Source organism: Electrona antarctica, assembly GCF_951216825.1.
Source record: "Electrona antarctica genome assembly, chromosome: 12".
Taxonomy (NCBI): domain Eukaryota; kingdom Metazoa; phylum Chordata; class Actinopteri; order Myctophiformes; family Myctophidae; genus Electrona; species Electrona antarctica.
This window is the reverse complement of record NC_136793.1, coordinates 39,200,091-39,227,362: the sequence shown is the minus strand read 5'-3', so window position 1 is coordinate 39,227,362 and position 27,272 is coordinate 39,200,091. Positions and strand designations below refer to the sequence as shown.

At 40.4% G+C, this 27,272-nt stretch overlaps 1 protein-coding gene and 1 long non-coding RNA gene across 2 annotated transcripts; one reads left to right on the top strand and one right to left on the bottom strand.

Annotated features, from left to right (window-relative positions):
• Positions 1-14,592: 14,592 nt before the first annotated feature.
• LOC306933566 lies at positions 14,593-17,393 on the top strand. The gene is made up of 2 exons (XR_013791245.1): positions 14,593-15,351; positions 15,398-17,393. It is a non-coding gene; the product is annotated as an uncharacterized lncRNA (long non-coding RNA).
• atad1a (ATPase family AAA domain containing 1a) lies at positions 16,516-25,124 on the bottom strand. The gene is made up of 10 exons (XM_079515826.1): positions 24,992-25,124; positions 24,377-24,594; positions 22,649-22,747; positions 22,323-22,443; positions 21,699-21,899; positions 20,339-20,445; positions 19,680-19,769; positions 19,504-19,554; positions 19,183-19,355; positions 16,516-17,862 (listed from the first exon to the last, which is right to left on the bottom strand). The coding sequence occupies exons 2-10, from the start codon at positions 24,548-24,550 to the stop codon at positions 17,733-17,735; spliced, it is 1,146 nt and encodes a 381-aa protein (XP_079371952.1). The 5' UTR covers positions 24,551-24,594; positions 24,992-25,124; the 3' UTR covers positions 16,516-17,732.
• Between the last annotated feature and the right edge of the window lie 2,148 nt (positions 25,125-27,272).

Sequence of the window (27,272 nt, the reverse complement as noted above, 5' to 3'; positions counted from 1 at the left end):
GTGTAAAACAAAAATTGGCACGCCATACAGCGAGGTGAAACATAAAAAAATGTCCCATTTCCAGACTAAAGTCAACTAAAGTGGACACTGGACAAAAATCCCTGCTATGTATCGACTAGTGTGACATACGCACATGTCCGTGGAGACCTCCTCTACAACACCACACTGTCCGCTAAGCAGCAGAGGTGTAAAACAAAAATTGGCACGCCATACAGCGAGGTGAAACATAAAAAAATGTCCCATTTTCAGACTAAAGTCAACTAAAGTGGACACTGGACAAAAATCCCTGCTATGTATCGACTAGTGTGACATACGCACATGTCCGTGAAGACCTCCTCTACAACACCACACTGTCCGCTAAGCAGCAGAGGTGTAAAAATTAAATTGGCACACCATACAGCGAGGTGATAGATACAAAAATATCCCATTTCCAGACTAAAGTCAACTAAAGTGGACACTGGACAAAAATCACTGCTATGTATCGACTAGTGTGACATACGCACATGTCCGGGGAGACCTCCTCTACAACACCACACTGTCCGCTAAGCAGCAGAGGTGTAAAAATTAAATTGGCACACCATACAGCGAGGTGAAATATACAAAAAATCCCATTTCCAGACTAAAGTCAACTAAAGTGGACACTGGACAAAAATCCCTGCTATGTATCGACTAGTGTGACATACGCACATGTCCGGGGAGACCTCCTCTACAACACCACACTGTCCGCTAAGCAGCAGAGGTGTAAAAATTAAATTGGCACACCATACAGCGAGGTGAAATATACAAAAAATCCCATTTCCAGACTAAAGTCAACTAAAGTGGACACTGGACAAAAATCCCTGCTATGTATCGACTAGTGTGACATACGCACATGTCCGGGGAGACCTCCTCTACAACACCACACTGTCCGCTAAGCAGCAGAGGTGTAAAAATTAAATTGGCACACCATACAGCGAGGTGAAATATACAAAAAATCCCATTTCCAGACTAAAGTCAACTAAAGTGGACACTGGACAAAAATCCCTGCTATGTATCGACTAGTGTGACATACGCACATGTCCGTGGAGACCTCCTCTACAACACCACACTGTCCGCTAAGCAGCAGAGGTGTAAAACAAAAATTGGCACGCCATACAGCGAGGTGAAACATAAAAAAAATTCCCATTTCCAGACTAAAGTCAACTAAAGTGGACACTGGACAAAAATCCCTGCTATGTATCGACTAGTGTGACATACGCACATGTCCGGGGAGACCTCCTCTACAACACCACACTGTCCGCTAAGCAGCAGAGGTGTAAAACAAAAATTGGCACGCCATACAGTGAGGTGAAAGGTCAAAAAGTGGACTAAAATACAATAGAATATAAAAGAATACAGACAAGGCTTTGAAAGTTACCAAAAAATACCTTTTAATGAATCATTGCTAATATAACAGTGTACACTTTCAATGGAAAGAAAAAGGCATACAGTTTGCTTACGGTGTTTCTCATTCACTGTTACACAGAAGAAGAAAAATTCACTCTGCAAAAAAAGTTTCCAAATCCCTACAATATTTGTTTTTAAACGTAATTTGTCTTAAGGTGGACTGAGAATCTACTTTAATAGTTTAGTAGTAACTTTTGATCAATTTACTGTATGTGTGTGCATCTGTGTTAATACAGCAAACATTATTCAAACACATGCAAAAACTACAAACGTCAATCAGTGCAAACGTCACTCAAAAATTCAAAATGATACTATAAGTGCAAACGTACCTATAAGTGCATACATTACTCAAATGTATAAAAAGGTAAGACGTTTAATGTACCAAGTGCAAACGTTTGTAGTTTTTGCATGTGTTTGAATAATGTTTGCTGTATTAACACAGATGCACACACATACAGTAAATTGATCAAAAGTTACTACTAAACTATTAAAGTAGATTCTCAGTCCACCTTAAGACAAATTACGTTTAAAAACAAATATTGTAGGGATTTGGAAACTTTTTTTGCAGAGTGAATTTTTCTTCTTCTGTGTAACAGTGAATGAGAAACACCGTAAGCAAACTGTATGCCTTTTTCTTTCCATTGAAAGTGTACACTGTTATATTAGCAATGATTAATTAAAAGGTATTTTTTGGTAACTTTCAAAGCCTTGTCTGTATTCTTTTATATTCTATTGTATTTTAGTCCACTTTTTGACCTTTCACCTCACTGTATGGCGTGCCAAGTTTTGTTTTACACCTCTGCTGCTTAGCGGACAGTGTGGTGTTGTAGAGGAGGTCTCCCCGGACATGTGCGTATGTCACACTAGTCGATACATAGCAGGGATTTTTGTCCAGTGTCCACTTTAGTTGACTTTAGTCTGGAAATGGGACATATTTTTATGTTTCACCTCGCTGTATGGCGTGCCAATTTTTGTTTTACACCTCTGCTGCTTAGCGGACAGTGTGGTGTTGTAGAGGAGGTCTCCCCGGACATGTGCGTATGTCACACTAGTCGATACATAGCAGGGATTTTTGTCCAGTGTCCACTTTAGTTGACTTTAGTCTGGAAATGGGACATATTTTTATGTTTCACCTCGCTGTATGGCGTGCCAATTTTTGTTTTACACCTCTGCTGCTTAGCGGACAGTGTGGTGTTGTAGAGGAGGTCTCCACGGACATGTGCGTATGTCACACTAGTCGATACATAGCAGGGATTTTTGTCCAGTGTCCACTTTATAAAGTCCATGCACTCCAGTGAATAGCATTTATCCATTTAGATAACTTTTGAATTACTTATTTTTACACAGAAACATAATGTGTGTCTTATAGCATCATATAGCATCATTTAAATGCTTCATTTGTAGTTTTAATGTGCAAATTAAACTTTTTTTCAATACTCTAGAGGGTACTCTTATTTTGAAGAGATCGTCCACCGGAAGTCTTATATTTGCTCACTAGATTTGCCAAAAGAACAGTGCTGTGTTTGATACGGATATTTGGCTCTTCAAAGTAAGTGTCACGCGTGATTAAACCATGGCAATACGCAATCGAGGGATTAATTAATGGCGGCAGGCTAAGAGTTAAATATGACAGAGGGTAAGAGAGCATTAATTTCTAAAATAAAAACATCTAATAAACCAGTAAACATAAAGAATAAATTAACATTAGTTCGCGAGAAACATCAGGTCAACACAAGATCAAGACACAAAGATATTTATGTTCTAACAAAAATAAAAACTAGTATGGGAAGCCGATCTTTTATTTTTAGGGCAGTTAAATTATGGAACTCACCATTATAGCTGGGATTGCTTTTATTGATTCACTATTATGTTGTGATTTCTGTTTAGCTTTGTTTTTTTTAGTTCTAGTTTCTGTGTTGGTATGCGGTCAGGTTTTCAGCTGGATCAGGGAACGACCCTGCCATGCATAGTCCACTATAGATAGGTGAATGTACTGTATCTGTCTGTGGGCAGGCATATGCTGTGCCTGTGTGTGTGTGCGTGAGTGTGTGCGGTTGTATGAGTAGAGGATTAGAGGTATAGGTATTTTTGTTACGCTGTAATATTTGACTCACTGTTGTCGTTTAGCATCAGTGCAATTTGAAATGTATTTTTGAAATGCAATGTACTATTTTGTAATGTAATATAATGTATTCTGTAATGTTTTAATTTATTTCTGGACTCTTGGAAGATTAGCCGAAAGGCTAAAAGAGAACCAAATACAAAGCAAATCAAGAGCAAGTGGCGTAATTGGAGAACGAAGAAGGGAAGAAAGGAAGGATTGCCAACAAGCCCTGTTCTTTTGTATACTTATGTTAATTGTACTATATGAGCTTCACCAACATATCTATGCAAACATCGTAAGATACGATTTAAAGTAAATTTGTGTTGGAAACTATCTGCTATTAAATAAAATCACACCTGTGTGAAGTGAGTGCGCTCTGCTTCACTGCTATTGCCATCAGACACTTTAAATCAATCAAGCCTAGCCTATCTCGGCAGGGTGAGACCAAAAATAGCAAAAGAATTACTAGGAATTTTCATGAGAAAGCTAAAACATGAGCGAGAGCCACCCCCTGCATTTACGTGAATGTCAAGTCTGATGCAGGACTGCACACACAGAATTGGCTGAATCCGCAGGCAGAGCTGTTGGTGGCATAATAGCAAAAACAGCTGGGTGATTTGGATACATATACTAATGGGCCACATGGCTTAGGGACCATTTGTTCCAAAGGCTACTTACTACCCGTTCCAAATCATTTCCTGGAGTCCAAAAATGTTGCACTAACGAGAGAGAAAGATGGAAAAATAGCTTGGAAGCTTTGTGGAATAGATACGGTAAGACTAAGCCAGAAAATAGAATACCCAGAAACCTAAGTGAATGGAACGTAACTGTAAAAGGTATATGGGAACAAAATGAGGATACATACAACCAGTAAGACGCCTAAAGGGCTAGGTTGCGTGCACGCATCCTGGGTGACGGCAGACTGCTGGGCGAGCCCTGGCTCTATGGCGTGGGGGTCGGATCAACATGACTGCTGGGCGAGCCCTGGCTCTATGGCGTGGGGGTCAGATCAACATATGGAATGAATGATGTACTGGCCATATATGGAGAGTGTACAAGGTTTGATGAGGTCAGATCAACACATGGAATGTCAGAACAGGTCAGCTCCATATATGGAGATCTAAGGGTGGCAGTGGGGGGCAGTGTCTTGAGTGTACAGGGTTTGATGAGGTCTGGACATATATGGAACATGTCTTGAGTGTACAGGGTTTGATGAGGTCAAGTCAACATATGGAAGGTCAAAACAGGTCAACTCCATATATGGAGATCTAAGGGTGGCAGTGGGGGCAGTGTCTTGAGTGTACAGGGTTTGATGAGGTCAAGTCAACATATGGAAGGTCAAAACAGGTCAACTACATATATGGAGATCTAAGGGTGGCAGTGGGGGCAGTGTCTTGAGTGTATAGGGTTTGATGAGGGCCCAGGTAGGGCTGGGCCTTAATTTTTTTCGGGCCTGGCCCTGGCTGCCGGGCACGGCTGCACTACTAACTTTGGGGCGGGTCTAGAGTTTGAATGATATCAGTCAAAAGGGAGACATTGAAGAGGAAGGACGGATGGGGTAGGATCAACATATGGATTGTCACAACAGGTCAGCTCCATATATGAAGATCTAAGGGTTTGAGTCAAGTGTCGTGATCTTCATACAGTATATGGAGACGGCCATATATGGAGCGTGATACGAAGCGTGATGGACTGACGGCCCTATATGGTGGTGTGACGTGTCAGTTGACAGATGATGATGATATACACAGACAGTGTCGTAGGATGTATGCACAGGCGAACACCCTCGCACGCAAGTTCAGTATGTGTTCAGAAGCAGTTAAGATTACTCTATTTAGAGCTTACTGCACACCACTCTACACTGCCCACTTGTGGTCAAGCTACAAAAAAGCAAGTATTCAGAAACTTCAGGTAGCATATAATGATGCCATGAGAATTTTACTCAAAAAGCCTAGATGGTGCAGTGCAAGTGAAATGTTTGTGGCTGCAAGTGTAAATACTTTTCAAGCTGTTCTCCGGAACTTAATGCATAGATTCATGTGTCGCTTGGATGAGTCTGTGAATAGCATAATCGTCAGTATAAATAACCCTGTCAAAAGTTGCACTAGATACTCCTCTAGCCTTAGAAAACATTGGCTTAAAAGCCTTTATTTATGAACTGTCACAGATGCCTGTCTAACATGTACATTTGGACTGTTTCTTTTTTTTATTTCTTTTTTATTGGATGTATATTGTATTTTGTGTTTTGTATGTTTCTCTATGGACCCTGAGTCTGCAATAAAGTCATTCATTCATTCATTCACGAGGTGTGACCGACTGACGGCCATATATGGTGGCTTGACGATCGACAGGTTTTCACAGTAATCAGCGACCTACGTCCACAGTTAACAGTTTTGTATCGCGTTGTGCTTGAAATGTACTGTAATTCTCCAATCAATCAATCAAACGGTCACAATCACAATGCAGTATGTAGAATTGTAGAATGCAAGTGTAGAATTTTTACGCCATGGCCAAAGCTCAAGCAATCCAGAGCAGTGTTTATGTACAGTATTATATATGCTTGTCCCCTCAAAAGTAGACCAATCACAGCTCACAGCACTTTGTGTATGATTTGTCACGAAACCTTGGGGCCATAAATAGTGTGCACATCAGGGCCCGGGTATCGGAGGAGACCAGAGGCTTTCTTCACCCTCCCAATGACTGATTGTGGGGGTTAGCAGAGATGGAGTACTTGTAGAGAGTACTCCATCTTTTAATTATGTCTGCCCACGATCTCTGTGATTCATACAGTAGGCTACGTTTGTTTACCTCACTGATACTAAAATCTGATATTTTATTTTTTTCTATGAACCTGTGACTTGACACCAATACTGTTATAAAACGAAAATAAAAAAAGATTTTGAAAAGAAATAGTGTGCACATCAGAAATGTCAGGTGAAGTGATTGTGAAACTTGAAAATGGCCAAAATAGCCGATTGTATATAGGTTTAAAATGGTTACAAATATTTTTAAGCCATATTAACCCCCCTGGAACCCCTCAAGGACCCGTAGGGGTCCCTAGGTCCAACCAATGGTATTGTGCCGTGTGAAGTTAAAGCAATTTCTTGGGATGCTTTTTTTTGCCACGTATATTGGCTGTCAGAATGGGAGACTCATTTCATGAATAACTCATAGCTTTGAGTAACTACTCGATTCATAGTGCCTGCTGCAAACACCTTCATTAGAGATCTCAGTCATAAATATCACCCAAGCATTCATCCACACCGCCACAGAGAAATAAAATGTATCGGCATGTACTGCCATCTATCAAGGCACAACAGATTCCTCATTAAGTGTCTCCTGATATGGGCAATTTACTCTACCCCATGGGGGAATCAAGAATCCAATTCAACACAGACTTTCAAAGTGCTCTGCCCATCAGCCAGGGTTTGAGGCCTATGAGAAAGATACTTTACCTAGAATTATGTACTGGGTGTCTCTGAAAACACTTACTGCACATACTATATGCATACAGTATACCATGATAGATTTATGTCATGATGTCTATTGTCTACAAGTATTTTGTCTGTGTATGTACTTACTCTAGGTAATAGTGTGTCTACTGTCTACCATGGTCGTACATTTATTTGTGAGTCAGTCAACAGCATTGCTCTTCTGGCAACCGAACACATGCACGCACGCACAAGATCTGCCAATAATAGCCTACTACTACTACTATAACTACTACTAAGAATAATAATGTACGGGGCGCCCGCTGGCCTGGTGGTCCGGGCGCGTGCCGCGGCGAGTCGCATGTTCGAGTCCCGTTCATGACTTTGCTGCATGTCTCTCCCCTTCTCTCTCCCCCCGCTTTCCTATCGGTCTTCACTGTAACTATCAATAATAAAATTAGGCACAAAAACCAAAAATAAATAAATAATAATAATAATAATGTACATGCATTCATCCTATAACCACTGAAATGAGCCGAGGACTTCACTTCATTATTTTTATTCTATCAAAGCAATCGGCCTACTTGCTAAGCACTCTCAGGTTTACATAAAACAGTTGCTCATTTTCCCCCCTGTAAAACAAGATATTATTTTGTATCCTTTCTTGGACAGGTTGCAGTCAGTGTTTTACGGTCAGGAGGCCCTATGCATGCAAATGTTAGTACATTGTGCTGGGCCAGTTTGTTACTTAATTATGCACAAAACTCTAATAAGATTTTGGATGTCTTTGATTATTGCAATATATAATATATCGTAAATATTATTTTCTTGTGATATTATCGTTATTGTGGGACAAATATCTCACTCACAGCTATCGCATTGTGAGCTACCCGTTTGGGAGTAGATCTAAAAGCTCAAAATACATCATATGTAAACTTCTACACTACAGTAAATAAGCATACTTCTCCACATGATACCGATTATGAATAAATGTTTTGTGACAAATGCACACAACCCTTAGCCTGGCTATTACGCCAGGCGCGAATCAGCCGTGATATTAGTCTGGCTTATTAGCCAGGCTACACAACCCTACTATATACCTAGTCAAGAAAGGGTGTGTTTCAGAATAGACATCGCACTCATGGTGTTAGATCAAAAACATAATATATCAACATAAATCACCAAATGAACACCATGACAGTCTATGACACAACACTACTCTTAAAAGGCCCACAACATAATCCCTTAATGTATTCCTATAGTTAAATAACAACATTCAGGTGTAAGGATATTTACTTCTTGGCACCAAAGTGCATCATGGGAAATCAACAGAGCGATTCAGCAAACACACTCACAGCATATTACTGGAATGCAACTACATTAAGGGAGGCCCCGCCCCATTGCATAATCAGTGTGCCAGGCCCAACAGATGATTGGCTGTGTGTATCCAGCAATCATCCAATCTATCAGCCTGATTAGTTCATGGATTTCCTTCACTGTGGATTTATCATCCAGAAAGCCTCCCATATACCAGTGGTCCCCGATTCATGCAAGGATTCCAAGCCACAGTGGAGATATTAAAGCCCTGGTTTATTTAATGTATGTGTCCAAGACAAATTAACTTTAATTGAGACAATCAAATCTTATCTTACTATGTTTGTTTGTTTGCATGTTAATAGTTATTTGGATCAGATTAGAGGTCCTCATGTTTAAAGAAGGTGGTCTTCAGCTGTAAAATGTAATTATTGGACCAAGTTAACTGTATCCACAAATTCCTCTCCCCTCCTTTGGAAAGCTCCATAGCAAATACACTTGATTTTTATTTATACACAAGTACCGGTACATGCTAAATGAACAATGTGGAATGCACAATACATATTGATGTATTCTGGGATAACTAATACAAAATACTGTTTTAATGATTAATACAACCACTTGAAGCCCATCATATACATATTTTGGTGGGATATTAGAAACAACGTTAAGAGCATATAGGTCGGCTAGTTTCTGCATATTTGGTGTTTGTAGACAAAGAAAAAGGCTGTCCAAGTTACATAGCCAACTCAGAAACAGTTTACCAATTCTAGAGTGTTATGTGGTTATAAAAAAGGACTCTGTCCACCAATGTGGGTTTGTGTTAGTTGCCGTACTGGGCAAAGAGAAGCCTATTCTGTTTCAAAGAATGGTGGGTAGAAAACTAAGCTTTTGATTGAATTGCCTCCAGTTAAAATCGCCGGCCCACACCAGCTAGAAAATCTATATAAAAGGAAAGTGAATCAGCATTTGTCCCCCCTGAACAACTACAGTACTACAGAGGAAGACAACCCAAATGTTCCAGTGGAGCTGTTCAATGCCCAGCAGTAGGAAAGAGCTGTGGTTGCTCTGAGCAACCTTTAAGTGTGAATGTGTGTAATAATATGCATGCTTAGCAACCTTTAAGTGTGAATGTGTGTAATAATATGCATGCTAAGCAGAGTGGTGCTTACCCCACTGCCCCCACCACCACCAACAGAAGGAAGTACAAAATACATGTCTGCTCAGCAATACCATTACCTAGACAGATAAATGCAATACAAAGTTAAATAATGTATTGAATGTGTCCACACAGATGGATTCTATACTGGAAATATCTAATATAGAGATTAGGATTTTTCTGAGCTGTCCAAGGACACAGACTATGAAAGTGTGGCCAAGCCATTATCTGATGACATTTTTAGGTTACTTGCGTAACCCTGGTTCTCTGATAATATCAGCGAGGTGTCTCACTTAATGCTGGTTTTAGACAGTGGGATAAGAGAGGCATCAAGAGGCTGAAGGTCTTATTTTCAGGTAATATTACCAGAAAATAAATGTTTACTTTATTAGGCTATGTGCCCTACACTTGTGCCTTGAAACACTATGTTCCCTTGGAAAATGGGGATAAAGGAAGGACATTTGGAGACACGCCAAGTTAATTTAAGTTTGTAATCGTGCCAAAGCAATACAGTTTAACATTATACATAGAATAGTTTAACCCTACCCTCTCACTCATGTAAGACAGAAATTGGTACTCTAACTCATTGTTTTTCGTCTTGTTGTAAATCACAAAGGTAATGTACTATATGAAATGAGAAGACGACTTTGTGTCCCTTATCGTGTGTCTCCCAAGCATATGCATTAAAAACTTACAAGAGTGTACTGTGTTCTTACTCATGCTGTAAGGAATAATATTTGATTGCAGTGGATTAATGATGAAGAACAAACTACTGGCATAAAGTACTGTTGCCAGCAGCCCAGCACGCTGCAGGGGGTTTCTTGATTTGAGATGAATCTCTTTTAGGCCCATTGACTAATCTTTCATGAATCCAGTCCACATTAATATATAACAGCGAACATACAGCGAATAGTGCGTTCGGCAGAGCGCATAATGGAGTTCCCGAGTTCAGGGACTGTGCAATAAGCGGTACGTAGTCAAACCCAGCGATATCATCAAGGACAAGCACCACCCAAGTCACAAACTGTTCAACTCCTCACAACGCCAGTGGAAGGGCAGGGGGCCACCGCAGTATAAAGTGCGACCCCACCAGGCTAAGGAACAGTTTCCACCTGACAGCCGTCAGATTGCTGAAACATGGCATGAGTCTGTCAGAACGCTGAGCAAGTCAGCGTTCAAGGGAATCAAACGTCCTGTCCTGTCCTGTCCTTCGCCTCTCTCTCGCTCTCTTTTATCTTTTTTTCTGTAAAACACAACAGAGTAATCAAACGTCCCCTCCTTCTCTCAAAAGAGTAAATCAAAAGGACAAGATTCTTGGGAAGAATTTCCTCTTTTGTTAACGAAAGGGCTCTCAGGACATTCTGACTATTGTCGATTATGCTTGCACCTCCTGGTTCTCCAACATCTCAATGTCACAAAAACGAATCTCCAAACCTCAAAAAAACAAACTAATCCGACTTGGCCTGGGGCCCATGACCCACCTTTGTGCAACGCATTTTGATAGCATAGGCTGGCTCCGGGTAGAAGATAGTGTCAAGCAATTGAAAATGGGACTGACTTTCGAAATTGTAAATCAGTACCCACTTACTTGACTAATTACTAAAAAAAAATCCCACAGCCACAATACTAGAGGGAACAATGATCTGGTGCCACCAACTTCACCTTCCACAGCACGGCCACTCAGGTGTGGAATGACCTTTAAATAAAATAAATAAATGGCAAATGGCTGGCTTCCTTTAAAACAGGCCTGATAATTCACCTGTCAGCAGGTCAAAAGGAGAGGATCACCCCCACCTCTTTATCCCCCCTCCGATTTACTTCTACTTCAACCTGTACATAGATTTCATGTTTTTGAGATCTCAATTTTGTTGTTTTTTTATATATTTTGTTTTTATTTTCAATTTTTCACAAAATACACAGACCACCCGTCCACAGCCCTCCCCACATACAAACCCACATACATAGAAGACAGCACAGTTACAGCATAACAATAATAATAATATTATACAAAAAACGTGGAAAAAACAAAACAAAACAAAACAAAACAAAACAAGAAGAGACAAATCTACTATACAGAGAAAATTGTTTCCGGAAGCAATCGATCCAGACTGAGATAGCTGAAAATAACTAACCTATAACATTTATGATACAGGTAAGGACAAATTTTCCATATAATTCAAATAAGGTTGCCAAATCTTCAAAAATGTTTCAAACCCTTTCGAATTTCTCAAAATATAAGTAATCTTCTCAAGAGGAACACAACTGTTCATTTCTGAGAACCATCTTGCGATAGGTGGGGGGGGAGTCAGACTTCCATGTTATTGCAATACATGTTCTAGCAACCCCGAGTGCAACCTCTATTGTATGTAGTCATAGCACATCATAGTACATATGTATAGCATAGTATAGTATATATGTATAGTTAATATGTATAGTGTCATTATATAGATATGTTCTAGTTAAGTTCTTAGCTTATGCATGTTTCTTGATAAATGCATTTTATATATGTGATGTATTCCCATACTTTTTGTTCTTGCCTAATGTAAATCGCTCTGAATTAAGAGCGTCTGCTAAATGCCTAAATTGTAAATTGTATAAATTTGATTTTGTGTCTTCCTAGATTTGCACTGATTGCAGTGAAGTTTCCTAAGAGGCAATTTTGGTTGTTTTTGATAGTGAGTGCATAGGACCTGAATGGAAACAAGACCTTGTCTTGTCTACGGTGCTATCCTTTTGGACCAAATGTGCAGTTTACATTTTTTATTGTCTAATAAAATAATCAATCACTAACCCAGTCATTCTTAAAATCGGTTAAAGGGTGGGCATAATTCAGCAATATAGATTTCCTTGCCAGTCTTGGAAATTGGGCTTTCACACGTATGATCATGTTTCACAGTACTATGACTAGAATGACCAGCACCTACAGTAAGTCTTATGTCTGCCACTGCTCAGTCCCAGTCAACTGCTGCTACTTGGACCCATTCTGGGCGAGAAATGTTTCACAAGGGAGAAATTTGTCCCGAGGGGTTTCTTGTCAGAAAGAATTACTTGATCGGTTGCACCCTGCACAAGGGTGAAGATAGCCCCAACTGCTTTCCGTCAGCCTTTCCCAACCTTAACTCCATCAAAACAATGCTTAATACCAGCCGTGACACAACTGCCTCTTAGCTGCAGCCGGTTAAGTTTATCAGCATGTGGACCGTGGGTAGCAGTAGGGTTCACCTACAGTATGGGCTCAGTCACAGCCTAGATCAGTTGCTTTGACTGACCGATTATTTGTCAAAATGACCTGGACAATGTCATCTGAGTAATTGTCTCACACACACACACACACACACACACACACACACACACACACACACACACACACACACACACACACACACACACACACACACACACACACACACACACACACACACACACACACACACACACACACACACACACACACACACACACACACACACACACACACACACACACACACACACACACACACACACACACACACACACACACACACACACACACACACACACACACACCATTCGAACTGCTGTTGCTGCTACAATAAAATAATGTGCCCACATGCACAACAAAGATCTATCAGACCCAAGAATAGAGCTATAGTCCAGGGTGATGTGTTGTACCGGAAACCCCCCCTGAAAATAGGTCACATTTAAACACAGGTAATGCCACTAAAGTTGTATTCCTTATATTATTCTGTTATGGAGCAATACAGTTAACCCCACCACAATTAATCCAGATGAGTTGTTTGGCAGCAGCCCATGCATACCGGAATGTGTACTGGGCAAGCTCCCCATCGATGCAAAATAATAAAAATATAGCTGCAAGCAGTGAAAAGGCGGGACCAAGAAAGAAGACAATACGCAATAAGAACAATATGCACAAATACGACTGACGAGCTGAGTTGACAGTACCCGGATTTGAACACACAACCTTGTGGTCCGAAGGCAAGAGCTTTACTGACTGCGCTACACAGACAATGAACATTTCATGCAAATTGCTTAAAAACAAAAAAACAGAAAATCAGGTATAAACGTTTTTTAAACTGCTCAAAGTGGCAGAAGATCTGAGGGCGGAGCTTACTGATCAAAGTGACACATATGTTCCCCATGAGTCAAGGAACAAGTGGAAACAAGTGCCATGACTTTTGGACAAACAAGGCATGAGTTATGCCTGTTCAAAGGTTTCATTTTCAAAAAATTGCCATAGCGCCCCCCTTTGACCTATTGGAGTAAGACTGCTTTCAGTGCTATTTGGCATGACCCTCTACCATACTGTACAGTTGCAAAAGCATATGACGCTACATGTATGTATTAGGGACAAAAGAAGAATTTTCACAAACCAGCAATTTTCATTGGCTCATAAAAACTTCATTTTTTCACTTAAAAGAAATGTACTACAATTTCTTGTCCGTATACGTCCAAAGTTCACGTGTAGAAGTTTTCGTGCATTTTGATCAAATATCCTGGGAGGAGATACATTTTAATGGCGGGTGATCTAAAGGTCAGAGGTCAAAAGTCAGAACACGAAAGTTGTTCGGCATGAGGAGACACATGTGTATCAAAGTTGCATTGCCAACGGTCAAACGGTTCATGAGATATGCACGTTCAAAGTTAGCATTTTCAATTGAGCGCTATATCGCCACCATTTGGCCAATCGTCATGGGCTTCGCATAGTCACCGTTTGGCATGGCCCTCTACCAGATTACCGCGTTTTGCGAAAACCGACTGCACGGTTCAGCCAGAACAGCTATGTTTGGCGGAAGAAGAAGAAGAAAAATAAACACAAAAGTGACTTCTTGGTCCCTTAATAAACACTATGCACCAATCTCTAGATTTCAGTACATTGCATGTGTTATTTCATTGCCATTAACCTCGCTCTCTTACATAGGGTCAATTATGTGCCGAGACAATATTCTTAGAATCGACAACAAGCAAGGTGCCAAGAAGGGTAGAATATTTTTCTTAACAAACATGCCATACTAGAGTGAGTGTGAAGAGGGGTGTGACGTAACTGAAGGACAGGATGTGACAGATCCCGTCCCTCCTGATCTGACAGATTCTATCCTTAAAATAATTTGTCTAAGTGGGCTTGTGGTGCAATGATGCCAGAAGAAGAAAAAGCTCTATTTAGCTTTTTATTTCTGTTGAAAGGCAAATAAATACATTTTACATATTCAACACACAATTTACATGACAGCAAATAGACAATTAAATACATATCTTGTCAGCTGGATGGTGTCCATCCAAAAATAACTGATGCACAGGATCAGTGTAATTTAAGATGCTTTCATGGGCTATTTGACCCATTCATTAATCTTAAATATGTATTTGTTCTGTAAAGACCCAATTTCTATGCAGGAACAGTTCATCTTATCTCTATGCCTTAATCTCAGTTTACAATAACTCTTCAGGGATACGAGTTGAACTTGCTGACAGAAACATCAATCATATTATGCAGGTGTTTCCAATATCTAATATTCACACTTTTTACAGTATACCAAAGCCGTTCCTACAGTATGCACATCATGTAATCTACAACTGAAGCTGACGCAGATACCTCTAATACTGGGCAGTGGCGCACCAGCACCTCACGGTGGTGACTCGTGTTCATTACTACAACTAGAGTGGCTGTGGGTTGATCCATCTGTGTGGGCATGTGGTTGTGTATCAAAGCGTGAAATGTCCCTTCTGTGACCATTATCTGCCATATTACGGAAGTTGGCCATATTATGACAAATAATTAGATGATTTGTGTACACTGTACAGAATGCAGAAGAGAATGCATTTGTCATCAATCTCTTCCTGGCAAACTGGTGATTTGACAGTATTCTAGAGACACCAACATGACTAAAATGTGTGGAAGCTAACCGATACCAACCATTTTCAGTTGGATACTGTAGTGTTAGTGTATGCCTGGAAGAAGAAGTGACAGATTCCGTCATGGAGGCATAGTCAACTTGATAAGGGATTCCGTATAAGGGTAATGGCACAATAATCTTACTTTACAATATATACAAAGTCCTTTATGAAAGACACCAAGGTAAATGATTAAAATCTGTTGTGAGTGTGACAATGCTGGTATGATCAAGTACAAATCCACTCAATGGTGTTACAAAACCGCATTAAATGGCTTTTCAAAATATTATCTGGCAACATCTATTACGGTATATTCAATTTAAAAGTGTTGACCATTTAGTTGCAATTTTAAAACCACATTTTGCATTTACATTCAGACATTTTTTATATCGCTTCTCAGAAGAGCGGTGGTTATAAGTAGTTTCTTCTAAATGTTTTGTTATGAGAAAATAGTATATAATAAAATTATTATTTTTTTAAATGGCATTTGTTCTGATTAAAATTGCTCTCCATAGGACAACACAATTATAAAAAATATCAACGTTAACATTTGAGAATTTCGGGGAGTCGCATCGCAATTGCTTAAAAACCTCTGTTGTGAGCTAACTATAAATAAATAAATTAGGCTTTAGTTTTCCAATCTGCCTTAAAATATAAATCACAAGTTGTTTGGATTTATAAGAAAATTTAACATTTCAGTCACTTCAGCTTTGTACAAGGGGGAAAGATGGGAGCTTTACTATTAGTCATTTATAGACTATAGAATGGCATTTAGGGAACATTCAGCATTTACAAACAAACCTTTTATTTTCATGTATTTATCTATCAACCACTCCATGATACAGTATTCTGAAAATTAAAGTTATGCTCACATCCAAGCTTCCAAAGTTAAGAGAGCCTGGTTTCATTTTTCTGCTCAGTGCTCAGATCCATGTCTCAAGCCTGCGTACTGTATTCTGTAATTTTCAAACACACATATTACATGCACACACACAGATCGTTTCAATATCTTCCCGAAAATGGCTTGCGCTAGTACAGATTGAGTATCCTCACAAACCAGAAATAATAATGAAACATCTGAACCTTTGAATTGAGATCCAAATGCCAATATACCGAAGGAACATTTGGACCTGCAGGGCCAACATCTACAGATAACATTCAATTGGTATATAATAACACATCCATATCCAGCAGTGTTGCTCTGGGTGTGGAAAATTGTGCGTTTAATGTAGCAGTTAAACATAAATGATTAACATTACTTTCAACAGGAAATGAAAAAAATAAAAAAATAAAAATAAAACAGCTGACTTACTATGAAAATAATCATTTTAGAGACAAGGGCCATGTCCAATAAAAAACAAATTGTGTGCGTGTGTGTGTATACAGTAGATTTCCTCCTCCGCTCATGAACATACCGGTAATTGGAACTGTTAGGAAGACGTCATTCAGAAATCATTGTTCTTAAGTCCAAAGAAAACAATCTCTTTAAATACCTATAGCAGCATCCCTCATTTATATCCATCTTGATGTGCTCCAAGGATATCAAGTGACCCAGGGGCTTTTACCCAAGTTGCGTTTGCTCTTCTAGAGCTTTTTCTCCTTTTCTTTTTGCAAACACGATATATATTTAAGCACTGAAATGTGTACATATTGGAAGTCAAAACACATAGTAGCATTACGATTATTCTTAGGAACGGTAGATTGCTATATACTGCTGCTTTTTCCTCAATGTGTTGCCTCCCTTTTACAGCAGAATCTCAACTATATACTGTATATACATGTATATGATTTATCACATAGCCAGCATTTATTTGCCCTGTGTGAAAGCAGTGATAACACGGATGAGAGGGTGATCTCTGATAACACTTTGGGCTGTTAACTGATAAGAAAATAAGCTTTCCAATAAGTGCAGGCAAAATAGGCTTCTGCAGTGAATGACTGAATTCCCCAGCAGCAGGAACTCAACATGCTGAACATGGCCGCCATGTTCGCTGCACAGATGTATTTTCTCCTTCGAAACTAAATAAGGCTGTGGGTATGTGATTCAAATATTGCCCAGGAGTTCATGGCAGTTCCTGGTGGGAAAACCTCTGGTAACCACGTAGGCGCATACCCATCTGTTTCTTCTTAAAGGAAGTTATGTCCCTCTCTGATGTGTGGTGGTTTGCTGTATTTTTGTTTTCTTCAAAAGTGCGCCTTCTCAAATTAAAAGTCGTTGAGAAAGAAAACCCTTCACAATGTTAAGGTATCATGTCATATCAGGTGCTTGTCACCACGACAACATCCCAAACATTATACTGTACTTGGTGTTTAAAGTGATTATTGGTTTTGTTTCTCGAAGGGAAGTCCAGCAGCACCTGTTCGGTGCATATAATAACTGTACCTGGTTACTCTAGCAGTTTTGATTCTGCTCAGTCCAGCGGAACCTCTGACGCGTTTGTCCCCATGACAACAGTGGCCTGTTTGGACTCCCTCATCTTGTCGAGGCCAAAGAGCAGATCCAGTTGGGTAACCGGTCGTAGGCGATCCTCATCCAGGGGTCTGAGGGAAGAGATGGGGTTGCGGGAGGGCACAAGAGCTCAAAGGTTATACTCATGCGTCACTGAAAAGTGAAGTATTGGCTCCAAAATCAGTTATACAATAAAGACCAAGTAGTAAAAAGGTCTGACACTAGTTATCTCTAGGATTTTAACACAGATTTGTTGTCTACAATGAATGTAAGGTGCGTGCCCTGGCCCGGACACAGGTTGACACAGGTGGGAGTAGAGCTTTTTTATGCCCAGGATCAAGCCCCCACCACCCACCCCCAGAAACATGCATGCACAGAAATGTGATGTCTTCTTACCCCCCCCCCACCCCCCCACCCCCCCCTCTATGCATCCCCCCCTATCCCCCACCTCTTCTTTGTCTGATGCTTTCTTTTTCTTTGATGTTGCAAGAAAGATGTATTTGGCGCTGCTCTGCGGCGACATGGGCATAAGGGCTACGCTTGCATGCGGGCCCTTTGTCTAAGACAAATTTCTTCCTCAGGAGACAAATAATAAAGAACCTAGAACCTAGATACATACCTATTATCTGCAATTTACAACACTAGATTTTTTTTTTAATAATAGGGTGAATCTAGAGTTGCAATACCCCCCCATTGACATCCCATTGATCCAAATTGCATTTCCGATCTGCTTGTAACCTCTTTCAAACTGCAAAGCATTTGTTTAATAAAAATCCACCGTTATGAGCTACTTTCTGTCAAGAAATTCTGTGCAGGTGATTCTTTTTCTAAGTGTTGGGGTTTGGTACCACCCGTTTCGAATTTCCACATAATGGAGGCAGCAGCACGACCCAAAACGAGTGCTTATAAATTAATATAAATGAATCGTAATTTCATTCACCTGTTTGATTCGCATAGCTGCATGTTCCTCCAAACACAGCTGATTTTGATTACAGAACTACTCTGTTTTTAATCTCTTTCAACATGACATCCAGACAATGTATTAGTTATTTTAAACTAAATCAGCACGCTAAAATAAGTATCTGAATACATTATAGGTTAGAACCACGTAGTGGTAAACATGCTTGGCTGGCTGTCTCTGTCACTTGTAAACAAACAGTAGTGTCTGCTACACACACAGGTGCAATGATTGAGAGATTCAAACGTCCCATAGCCCGAAAGGGATAGGCCGCTCTGATTGATTCAGAAACAGGCTTTCATTTCAGACTTCAAAATAAAATGACCAAAAAAGCCATTAGCGCTGAGATTTCCAACAACTGCAAGAGATGGGGAGATAGATTTCTCTTCCAAAAAAGTACATGCTGATATTTAATGCCACTGGCTGATGGGTAGGAGTTATTATGAATTCATACTTTTCCTCATCATCGTCATCCTGAAACTGTTGAGCTATCTGTCTCATCTGTTCCTTGCGTACATAGTCACGAACGCGGTACATGGCAGCATCTCTGCAAAGCTCTCTGAGGTCACTGCCTGAGTAGCCGTCCGTCTTCTCCGCAATCTCCTTCAGGTTGATGGCGTTGCTCAGCTGGAAAACAAAAAGGACAAAAAGATTAACAAAGTGATTTAAATGGGGAAAAAAGGTTATATCACTATACGGTTTTCCTCATGATATCATGTTCTCTTGTCAGATGAAATGTAAATGTAATGATTAAACTAACTGAGAGAAGACATACATTTTCTCCTGCCAAAATCAGCTTCAGAATCTCCTGTCTTTGTCTCATGCTCTATGGAAAGGAGACAGTAGGCGAAAAGTCTTTGAAACTTCCTTACAGGTCATTGTGATTGAAAGGTGTTCACTGTTGACCTAACAAATTCATAATGAATTGCAATCATATTGTGAATGTTTTACCGGCAAGCCAACATGGAACGTTGTGGGCATCCTGCGTAAAATGGCTGGGTCTACATCCTGGGGTCGGTTTGTAGCGCCCATCACCATCACCTGCCAGAACAAAGATCATACCATGGGGGAAAAGGTTTACACTAGCCACCAGCTAAATGTTAGTACATTTTTTTAGGTTGCTCGGAATTAAGTCTTCATTCAAGGGTCCATTTCAAGAAGCCACTGTGCCTGGTGTACAAAGATGTTTTCCTGCCCTGACCACAGATATACTCTACCACTACCACTCTCCCAGTGGCTGTGGCTGGTTTGGGCTACAACATGAGCGACTCCGATGCCGCTTTGCACTACTACGAAAACCTCAAAATGTCAGCAGTGACAGAAAGTCCCAATCATTAAAAAAAAGCAGTTTCTGGTGAAACTTGTGAATGCTGGAGCTATCGAGGACCTGACCATGGGCATCATATAATAATGGTCCCACTGGTGATGATGGCTTTATCTCTTATCTCTTACTAGTTTGTCATTTTGAATGTTGTGTGTTTTTGCATGTGCCTCAGGTACCTTGAATTTGTTTTGTCATTAATCATTTAATTTAATTTTCCTTCCTGTATTACTGTATTGTTTGTCCAGCACCTGGGCTAGAGTGGATGTGATAACAGGGGTTCTATTACCTGGCTGACGGCAGCAGTATCAAGTCCATCCCACAGGCTCATAAACTGGGCTTTCATCATGGCTGTGGCCTCATGGTCCATACTGGAGCGGTTCCTCAGGAATGAATCTAACAGCAAGAACTCAATAGTTAATTCAATGTACTGTACTGCGTTGCTTTGTTTACAAGAGTGTTTTCATTCTGCATCATAACCCCAAGAAACAAATAAAGAAAGAAACAAAAACTAGATAAAGTCGGGGGGTAGTGACACTTGACACAGCTCCCAAGGCAGACTCAAAGACAGAGCACCTATATTTGAGAATCTGCTGCAGTGTTTGATGTAGGCCACACCATTGCCCCCCTTAAAATATACATGTATACAAATATACATAAATAACATGTTAAAATTTGATGCATGGGCTCAAATCACCGTCTCAATTTGCCTGAAATTAAAACATTAAACAAATTAGACCAGTATAATATTAGCCCTCAACTATCGATGTCTTTCTTGAGGTGATAATGGATGGCTGTAAGCCATAGTTTTGAGGCAATTAACCCAACAATAGACCTGCCAATGAATACCAATGAAGTGTGCTCGGCACACTATTTCATTAGTAGGCTATTCAACTGGTACTACTGTCTACACCTGCAATTCAAGGTAACATTCGTTCTTGCATTGAAGAGGAGAACGCAACTCCAGATTTTACGCAATAGCTGTATAAAATAAAAAATCACACCCGTGTGAACTGAGTGGTGTAAGGTTTTATATAGCATGATCAGCTGTGGTCTGACGTAATGTCTGACGTAATGAAATAAGGTAAGGTATTATGTAGCCTGATCAGCTCTGATCTGACGTAATGAAATCACACCCGGATGTGATTTCACAACTGGCTTTTTCTGTGCAGAGAAAATGACCATGGTTGCTACGGTCATCCAGTTCACCCGGGTGTGATTTAATTACGTCAGAAATTATTTTGAACATAGCAACCATGCTCATTTTTTTCTGCACACAAAAGCCAGTTGTAGGAGTGGTTTACACCACTCAAAAATAACAACACTTGCCCCCTCTAAAATATCGACTGCCCCCTTAGTAATTTCATCCTGGAGCCGGCCCTGGTGACGTGGGTTTGAGTCCCGATCCCGACGAACTTTACTGTGTGTCTTCTCCCCCATCTCTCTCCCCATTTCCTGTCTACCTACTATACATCTATCAATAAAGGCAAAAAGCCCCAAAAATATATTTTAAACAAAAAGAAGCACGTTTTCGATTTTTAGAATAAATTTGCAACAAATTGATATGTCAAATTCTAGCAGATCAAACATAAGCCCTAATACTTTGTGTCACAGATCCAGGTTTGGTAGTGTGGTGGCTAGAAACTCACCAATTTCATCAACAAAGATTATGCAGGGCTGGATTTTGGCAGCCAATGAGAAAACGGCAGCGGTGAGCTTCTGAGATTCGCCATACCACTTGTCTGTCAATGTGGAGGGCTGCAGATTGATGAACTGGCAACCAGAGGCTTTTGCTGTTGCCTTGGCAATCATAGTCTTCCCACACCCCGGCGGGCCAAACAGTAAGACACCTGGGAAGAAAAAGAAAACAACATTATGTTTAACATTACCGTTTATCTTAACATTACCTCTAATGCCTCTTAGTCTATAAAGTTTCCCTTCATAGACCTCCCTACCCTATTCATGAGGAATATAATCCTATCTGGTTGCATTTCATGATGATAAACTCACAATATTGCACCTCTATGGACAACTTGGGCCATCATCTTTGTATCTGCATGTCACAATCACAAATATCAACTTTTCACATGTACAGTATGACCAATGACGTGTGTACATGTCCAATACGTGTCAAGTACAGTATATGGCCAAAGCTGAGAAGAGACAATGACATGTTCTGCTATTCTAAGCATTCCAGCTAGTGACCTTATAGCATTACATGTCCACATCTATAACCCCCATTTTGTCTCTAGATGCCATGCATACAGTGGTACCTTTAGGGGGCTGAAATAGTTTGGATCCAGCCAATAGGTGTCTCTTTTGGAACGGTAGGATAACCGTGTCCTGCAGCTCATGGATTACCTCATCCAGGCCAGCGATGTCTCTCCAGGAGACCTGTAAGAGATGTGTACACGTTTCCAAATGTGTTCTTTGGATCCAGATCAACATTAACACTGAATGGGAGACTGCGAAGAAGAGGCCCAGGAAAGAAGCATTTGGAAGAAGAATTCTAGCAAGCTAGCAATGTGTGTCCGGAGAGTACTGTATTAACCACCACTACATGTTACTGACAGTAAGACAGTAATCTTTTTTACGGTACCTTCATACTTCGCGGATCAACTAGTTGAGATGCAATGTTCAGCTCATACTCTGTAAGTTTAACACCTTCAACACCAATCCGCTTCATCAGCAGCTCTGCCTGGGGAGATCAAAGGCACACAAATACATGAACAAGCTAAGCTAGCATTGTGCACACTTTTTCTCAGAGCCTGGGAGTCGATGGTCGCTGAGGGGGCGCTTGTTTTACAGGTTAGGTTTCTGGTTTCTTAGGGTTAGGGTTAGTTTTAGGCATAGTTTTACTGAGGTTAGGGTTAGTCATAGTTTTTGAGGTTAGGGTTAGGCATAGTTTTTGTGAGGTTATATAACACCGCCCTACTAGTACTAGTAGCCGGCGCTGTAAGACAAGCGTCTCATCAGCGCCCATCGAAACCGAGGCTCTGCGTAAAAGGTAGTCCACACACACACACACACACACACACACACACACACACACACACACACACACACACACACACACACACACACACACACACACACACACACACACACACACACACACACACACACACACACACACACACACACACACACACACACACACACACACACACACACACAACCTCGCCTTCAATAATATTTTCCTGGCATTGTTTACGCAAAGTTGTTAAGGGGAGCAGCAACACTAGACAAGAACACTATTATATTCCCAGTTAAAGGTCACTTCCACTCCACTTTTCTACAGTTAACTGCTCTTGAATGCATGATTTTAATTAAACACATTGTTATATGTTCTGCACTTGTCACCAAAGCACCCTTTCACATTCTGTCACTGGAGGTCAGGAGCTTCACTGTACTTCCTCAAAATCTGAGCCAGATGTGTAATACTGTTAGTGTATAACAATTCCTGGGAAACAATCATGGTCCAATATGCAAATTAGACACTTGCTGAAACCACTTTGGTTGGTAGCGTGCAAGGCCTGTGATATTTGCATATGAATATTCATAGATCCCAAATTTGTTAATGAGGGAGAGACCGTAGATTTCTCAACTGTTTCTCTGCAAGACATTACTGTATAAGCCATATCTCCAAAACTGGTGGGTCAAACTGAACAACCAATATGTCAATTTGAAGCTATGATTCCCTGCTTTCATTATGACATGAAAAAAATGAAAACACGGTAATGTCAGTGTGCACCATCAAGTATGGGGGGGGGGGGGGGGGGGGTTTCTGACCTTATTTGATAGTTTAGACTAGAGTAAGACAGGAAATGGGGGAGAGAGAGATGGGTGACACGCAGCAAAGGTCATCGGGTTACCAGCCTAGGTGCCCGGACCGCTAGGTCGGCCCAGGCCTTCTCATGGATTTCAAATCAGTTTCACTGACCATGGCCAGTGGCCACACAACACTTCCTTAAAGGTACTTACCAGTCTTTTGATTGCGAACGAAGTGAGCACTAACTATAGAACTTAATAGAAGCTGGCCAAAATTGTCTGTCTGTCTGTGTGTATGTCTGTCACACTGTAACACCACCCGCCCGCCACCAGAGTGCAACTGAAATTGGAACTATACAGGTGTGCGTGTGTCAGACTGCCACAACAGCTTCGTTCGCTTCCCGCGTTTACATGTCTTACTTGTTCATTGATTGAATACTTTGTCAGAAATGTAAACAGCAGGTGGTACAGTCAGACATAAGGCTAAAAAAAGAAGGGGAAAAAAGTCCTGGGGACTTCATTGTTTCCGGTCCTACATGATACATGATCTGCATACCTTTTTCTTGGCCTGGCTTTTCTGCTTGGAGGTAGGGTCCATAGCATCCACCACCCATTTGATGCTGTAGTAGGTGGCAGCACCAAAGACGGTGAGCCTCACCAACATGCCCACCACTTCATTCCGAGATAGCGGGCGCATCAGCGCGTCTCGGGGAATGTCCTTCAGCGACATATCTGTGGCAAGTCACTGTCAGCCCATTTGCTGAATATATACTGCTGCAGAGAGACAGAAATAACGCAGGTAAATGTAATATTCAGGGAGTAACGCGCGAGCTATGGTTTTCAAGCGTTGGCAGCATGTATACGTTGGGGGGCCTTACATTCCGCCTCTGAATCCATCTGCTCCATACAGCAAGTTAAACCTAACTGTTGGATATGTTAGTCCAGCTAACTATATCGCTCATAAACTATAGATTCGAATTGTTAGCTGGCTAACAAACAAGCTATCTGAACTAACATGACACACATATAGCCTACAGCCGAACTGAGTCAGCTAAACTAAAAACGAAATCAATTGATGAATATTAACTGTGTACACGTTTTCTGCAATTACACCACTTACGGTCAAATATAAATGTTATATATTGCGCACAAAAAGCATAATGATACTTACAAAAATCCGAGTACAACAGTCTATAAAATTAAAAGATGCTGCATCGCTATCATCAGTGGTGTGACTGCCAATGCACGCCGGCTGGAAACAAACAAACGTTCCGGCCGGCAGTTTTTTTGCTGTCCTGTCGCTAATCATTCAACCCGCCACTGGATGGCAGCATAGCCCATTGCTAGGGACACAGAACAGAACCATGGACAGCAACCACACATAACGCAGGAATAAACAGGGTTTTGAATTCCAGTCATAGTGGCTGGGCAATGGCAGGGTAATCTTTTACCTTGCTAGATTTGTCCTTTTCAGCACATGAATACAATTCTACCAAACTGTAACCTACTTTCACATTACTGTTGGCAATAATCTGTAAAGAGCACAGTATTGCAGAATGAGTCATCAGTGAATGAATTGTGAGTAATGATTACATCCTTACAGCCACAACACAAGCAATACAAAACAGAGATTTAACAACTTTTTAAATTGTATATTCATATATTTTGTATCAAAATGTATACAAAAAATATTGAAGTACTCTGTAAGGCTAACAGGTTATGTCATCCTGCTGCAGGAACATTGTCATTTCAGAGTAAACCGTTTCAGTGATTGATGTTGTGGACTTGTTGATTGCAGCAATTTATCATTATGCTCAAACACTGCAGGCAGGGTGTCCTGGTGGTAGACTAGATGCAAACTTTTTCTCTGGTCCTTAATCTGTGTTTGATTTACATTCTGTTCCAATGTTGTCTGATAATGGATAATTCAGTCTACTTAACATCAGCTGAAAGATAAGGCTATAACAAATAGGCTGCTTCAACAGGCAATTTATCACACACAGGGCCAAACGGATAATAGTCTAATTGTCACAGACTGGGAGTTAAGTTTGGCTTCTTTTGTGCAACTCTTTTTGAAGTTATATAATTGATAATATGGGCAAATGAACATGAATGTCATATTGTGTGATAGAGGCTGGCATAAATGTCTCATATTAGATGTGTGTCCAATTAGATGCTAGAGATATTTTGGCCAATCAGTGGCATAGAGTAGACAGGAATTGGAAGGGGGAGGCATTGTCAATGTGACATTGTCAATGTCTCAAGAAAGATGTCCATTGTGGTATGTGTTAAGAAGTCAAATAAGAGGTAAGGTACTGTATGTTTCATAACAACAATGACAATTTTTTCCACTTGACCACTTATTTCATTGCAGAAAATGTTATTTGTCATTTCAACCTGTTTTGTCACACACCCATGGTGTATTGAAGACAGGAAATCATTTTGTATTTATTTTATTTATTTAGTTTATTCCAGCTGTTGTGCACAAGCACTAGGACTAGGTTATAGCCATTCCCTACATTGTAGTCCAATTACCTTTACCTTTAATATCCCATCCGCCACAGTTCCCATCTACAAGGATATGATGGGAGCAATATCCTCTTGTTTGTTTTGTAAAACAACACACAGATTGCAATTGGAGACATCTTTGGCTCTGAAACGGCTTCATAAAAAGCTTTAATCTCCTCCTATAATGCAGCAGCCAGTCCCTGCAGATAGTGGGTTGACGGGCCATTTTGAAGGCTTTGGGCATGAAAGCACAAGCATGTATACGTGTATCTGCAAAGTGCAGCCTGGGCTGTACATTTCCACCTTACACCGAGCTCACCCCAAACAGCTCCTCACAAGGGAATTGAGGAAAAGAAAAATACATTCAGCACACATAACTGTCAGCCCCATCATGCTGTGGCTGAATTAAAACTTGGCTACGGTTCTGTGTTTTCACATGCCAGATCTTTTTTTCTTAGGGAAAAATAGAATGCCAAAAGGTCTATTCAGAGGAAATAATTATACAATGCTCAGTGGAGATGTTCTCTCTATGCCCGCTTTGGATTTATTTTTATTTTATTTTTTATATACTGAGAAATGTAGTCAGTCGAGAAATGTTACATTGATATTTTGAAATGTGTTTGGGAGACTTTAGGGTGGTCGTTGTCATTGTATAAACAGCATTATATACACACCAGTCAACGTTTTTAATGCTCCATTGTATATTAGTCATATTCAGTACAATAATTAATTAGTCTCCCAGGAAGTTATACTGCCTCATGTCAAGCTTGGAAAGCATGTGAGACTGGATTCCTTGTTTGCATGTTTCCCTAAAACTATTTATTTATGAGAATACTGGCAAAATGTATACTTTTATTGGAAAGAAGCACTAGCCCTTTTATCCAATCAGCCATATTTCACTTTTGCCTATAGATTTTCTATGCACTGTATAGTGTATTGCAGTT

Excerpts from the sequence above, each read along its gene's own strand:
- atad1a (XM_079515826.1), bottom strand. The coding sequence starts at position 24,550 with ATGTCGCTGAAGGACATTCCCCGAGACGCGCTGATGCGCCCGCTATCT. Across the intron at positions 22,748-24,376 it reads AAAGCCAGGCCAAGAAAAAG|GCAGAGCTGCTGATGAAGCG; the intron begins GTATGCAGATCA and ends TGATCTCCCCAG. Across the intron at positions 19,356-19,503 it reads TGATTTTGGCAGGAGAAAAT|CTGAGCAACGCCATCAACCT; the intron begins GTATGTCTTCTC and ends TTTGTTTTCCAG.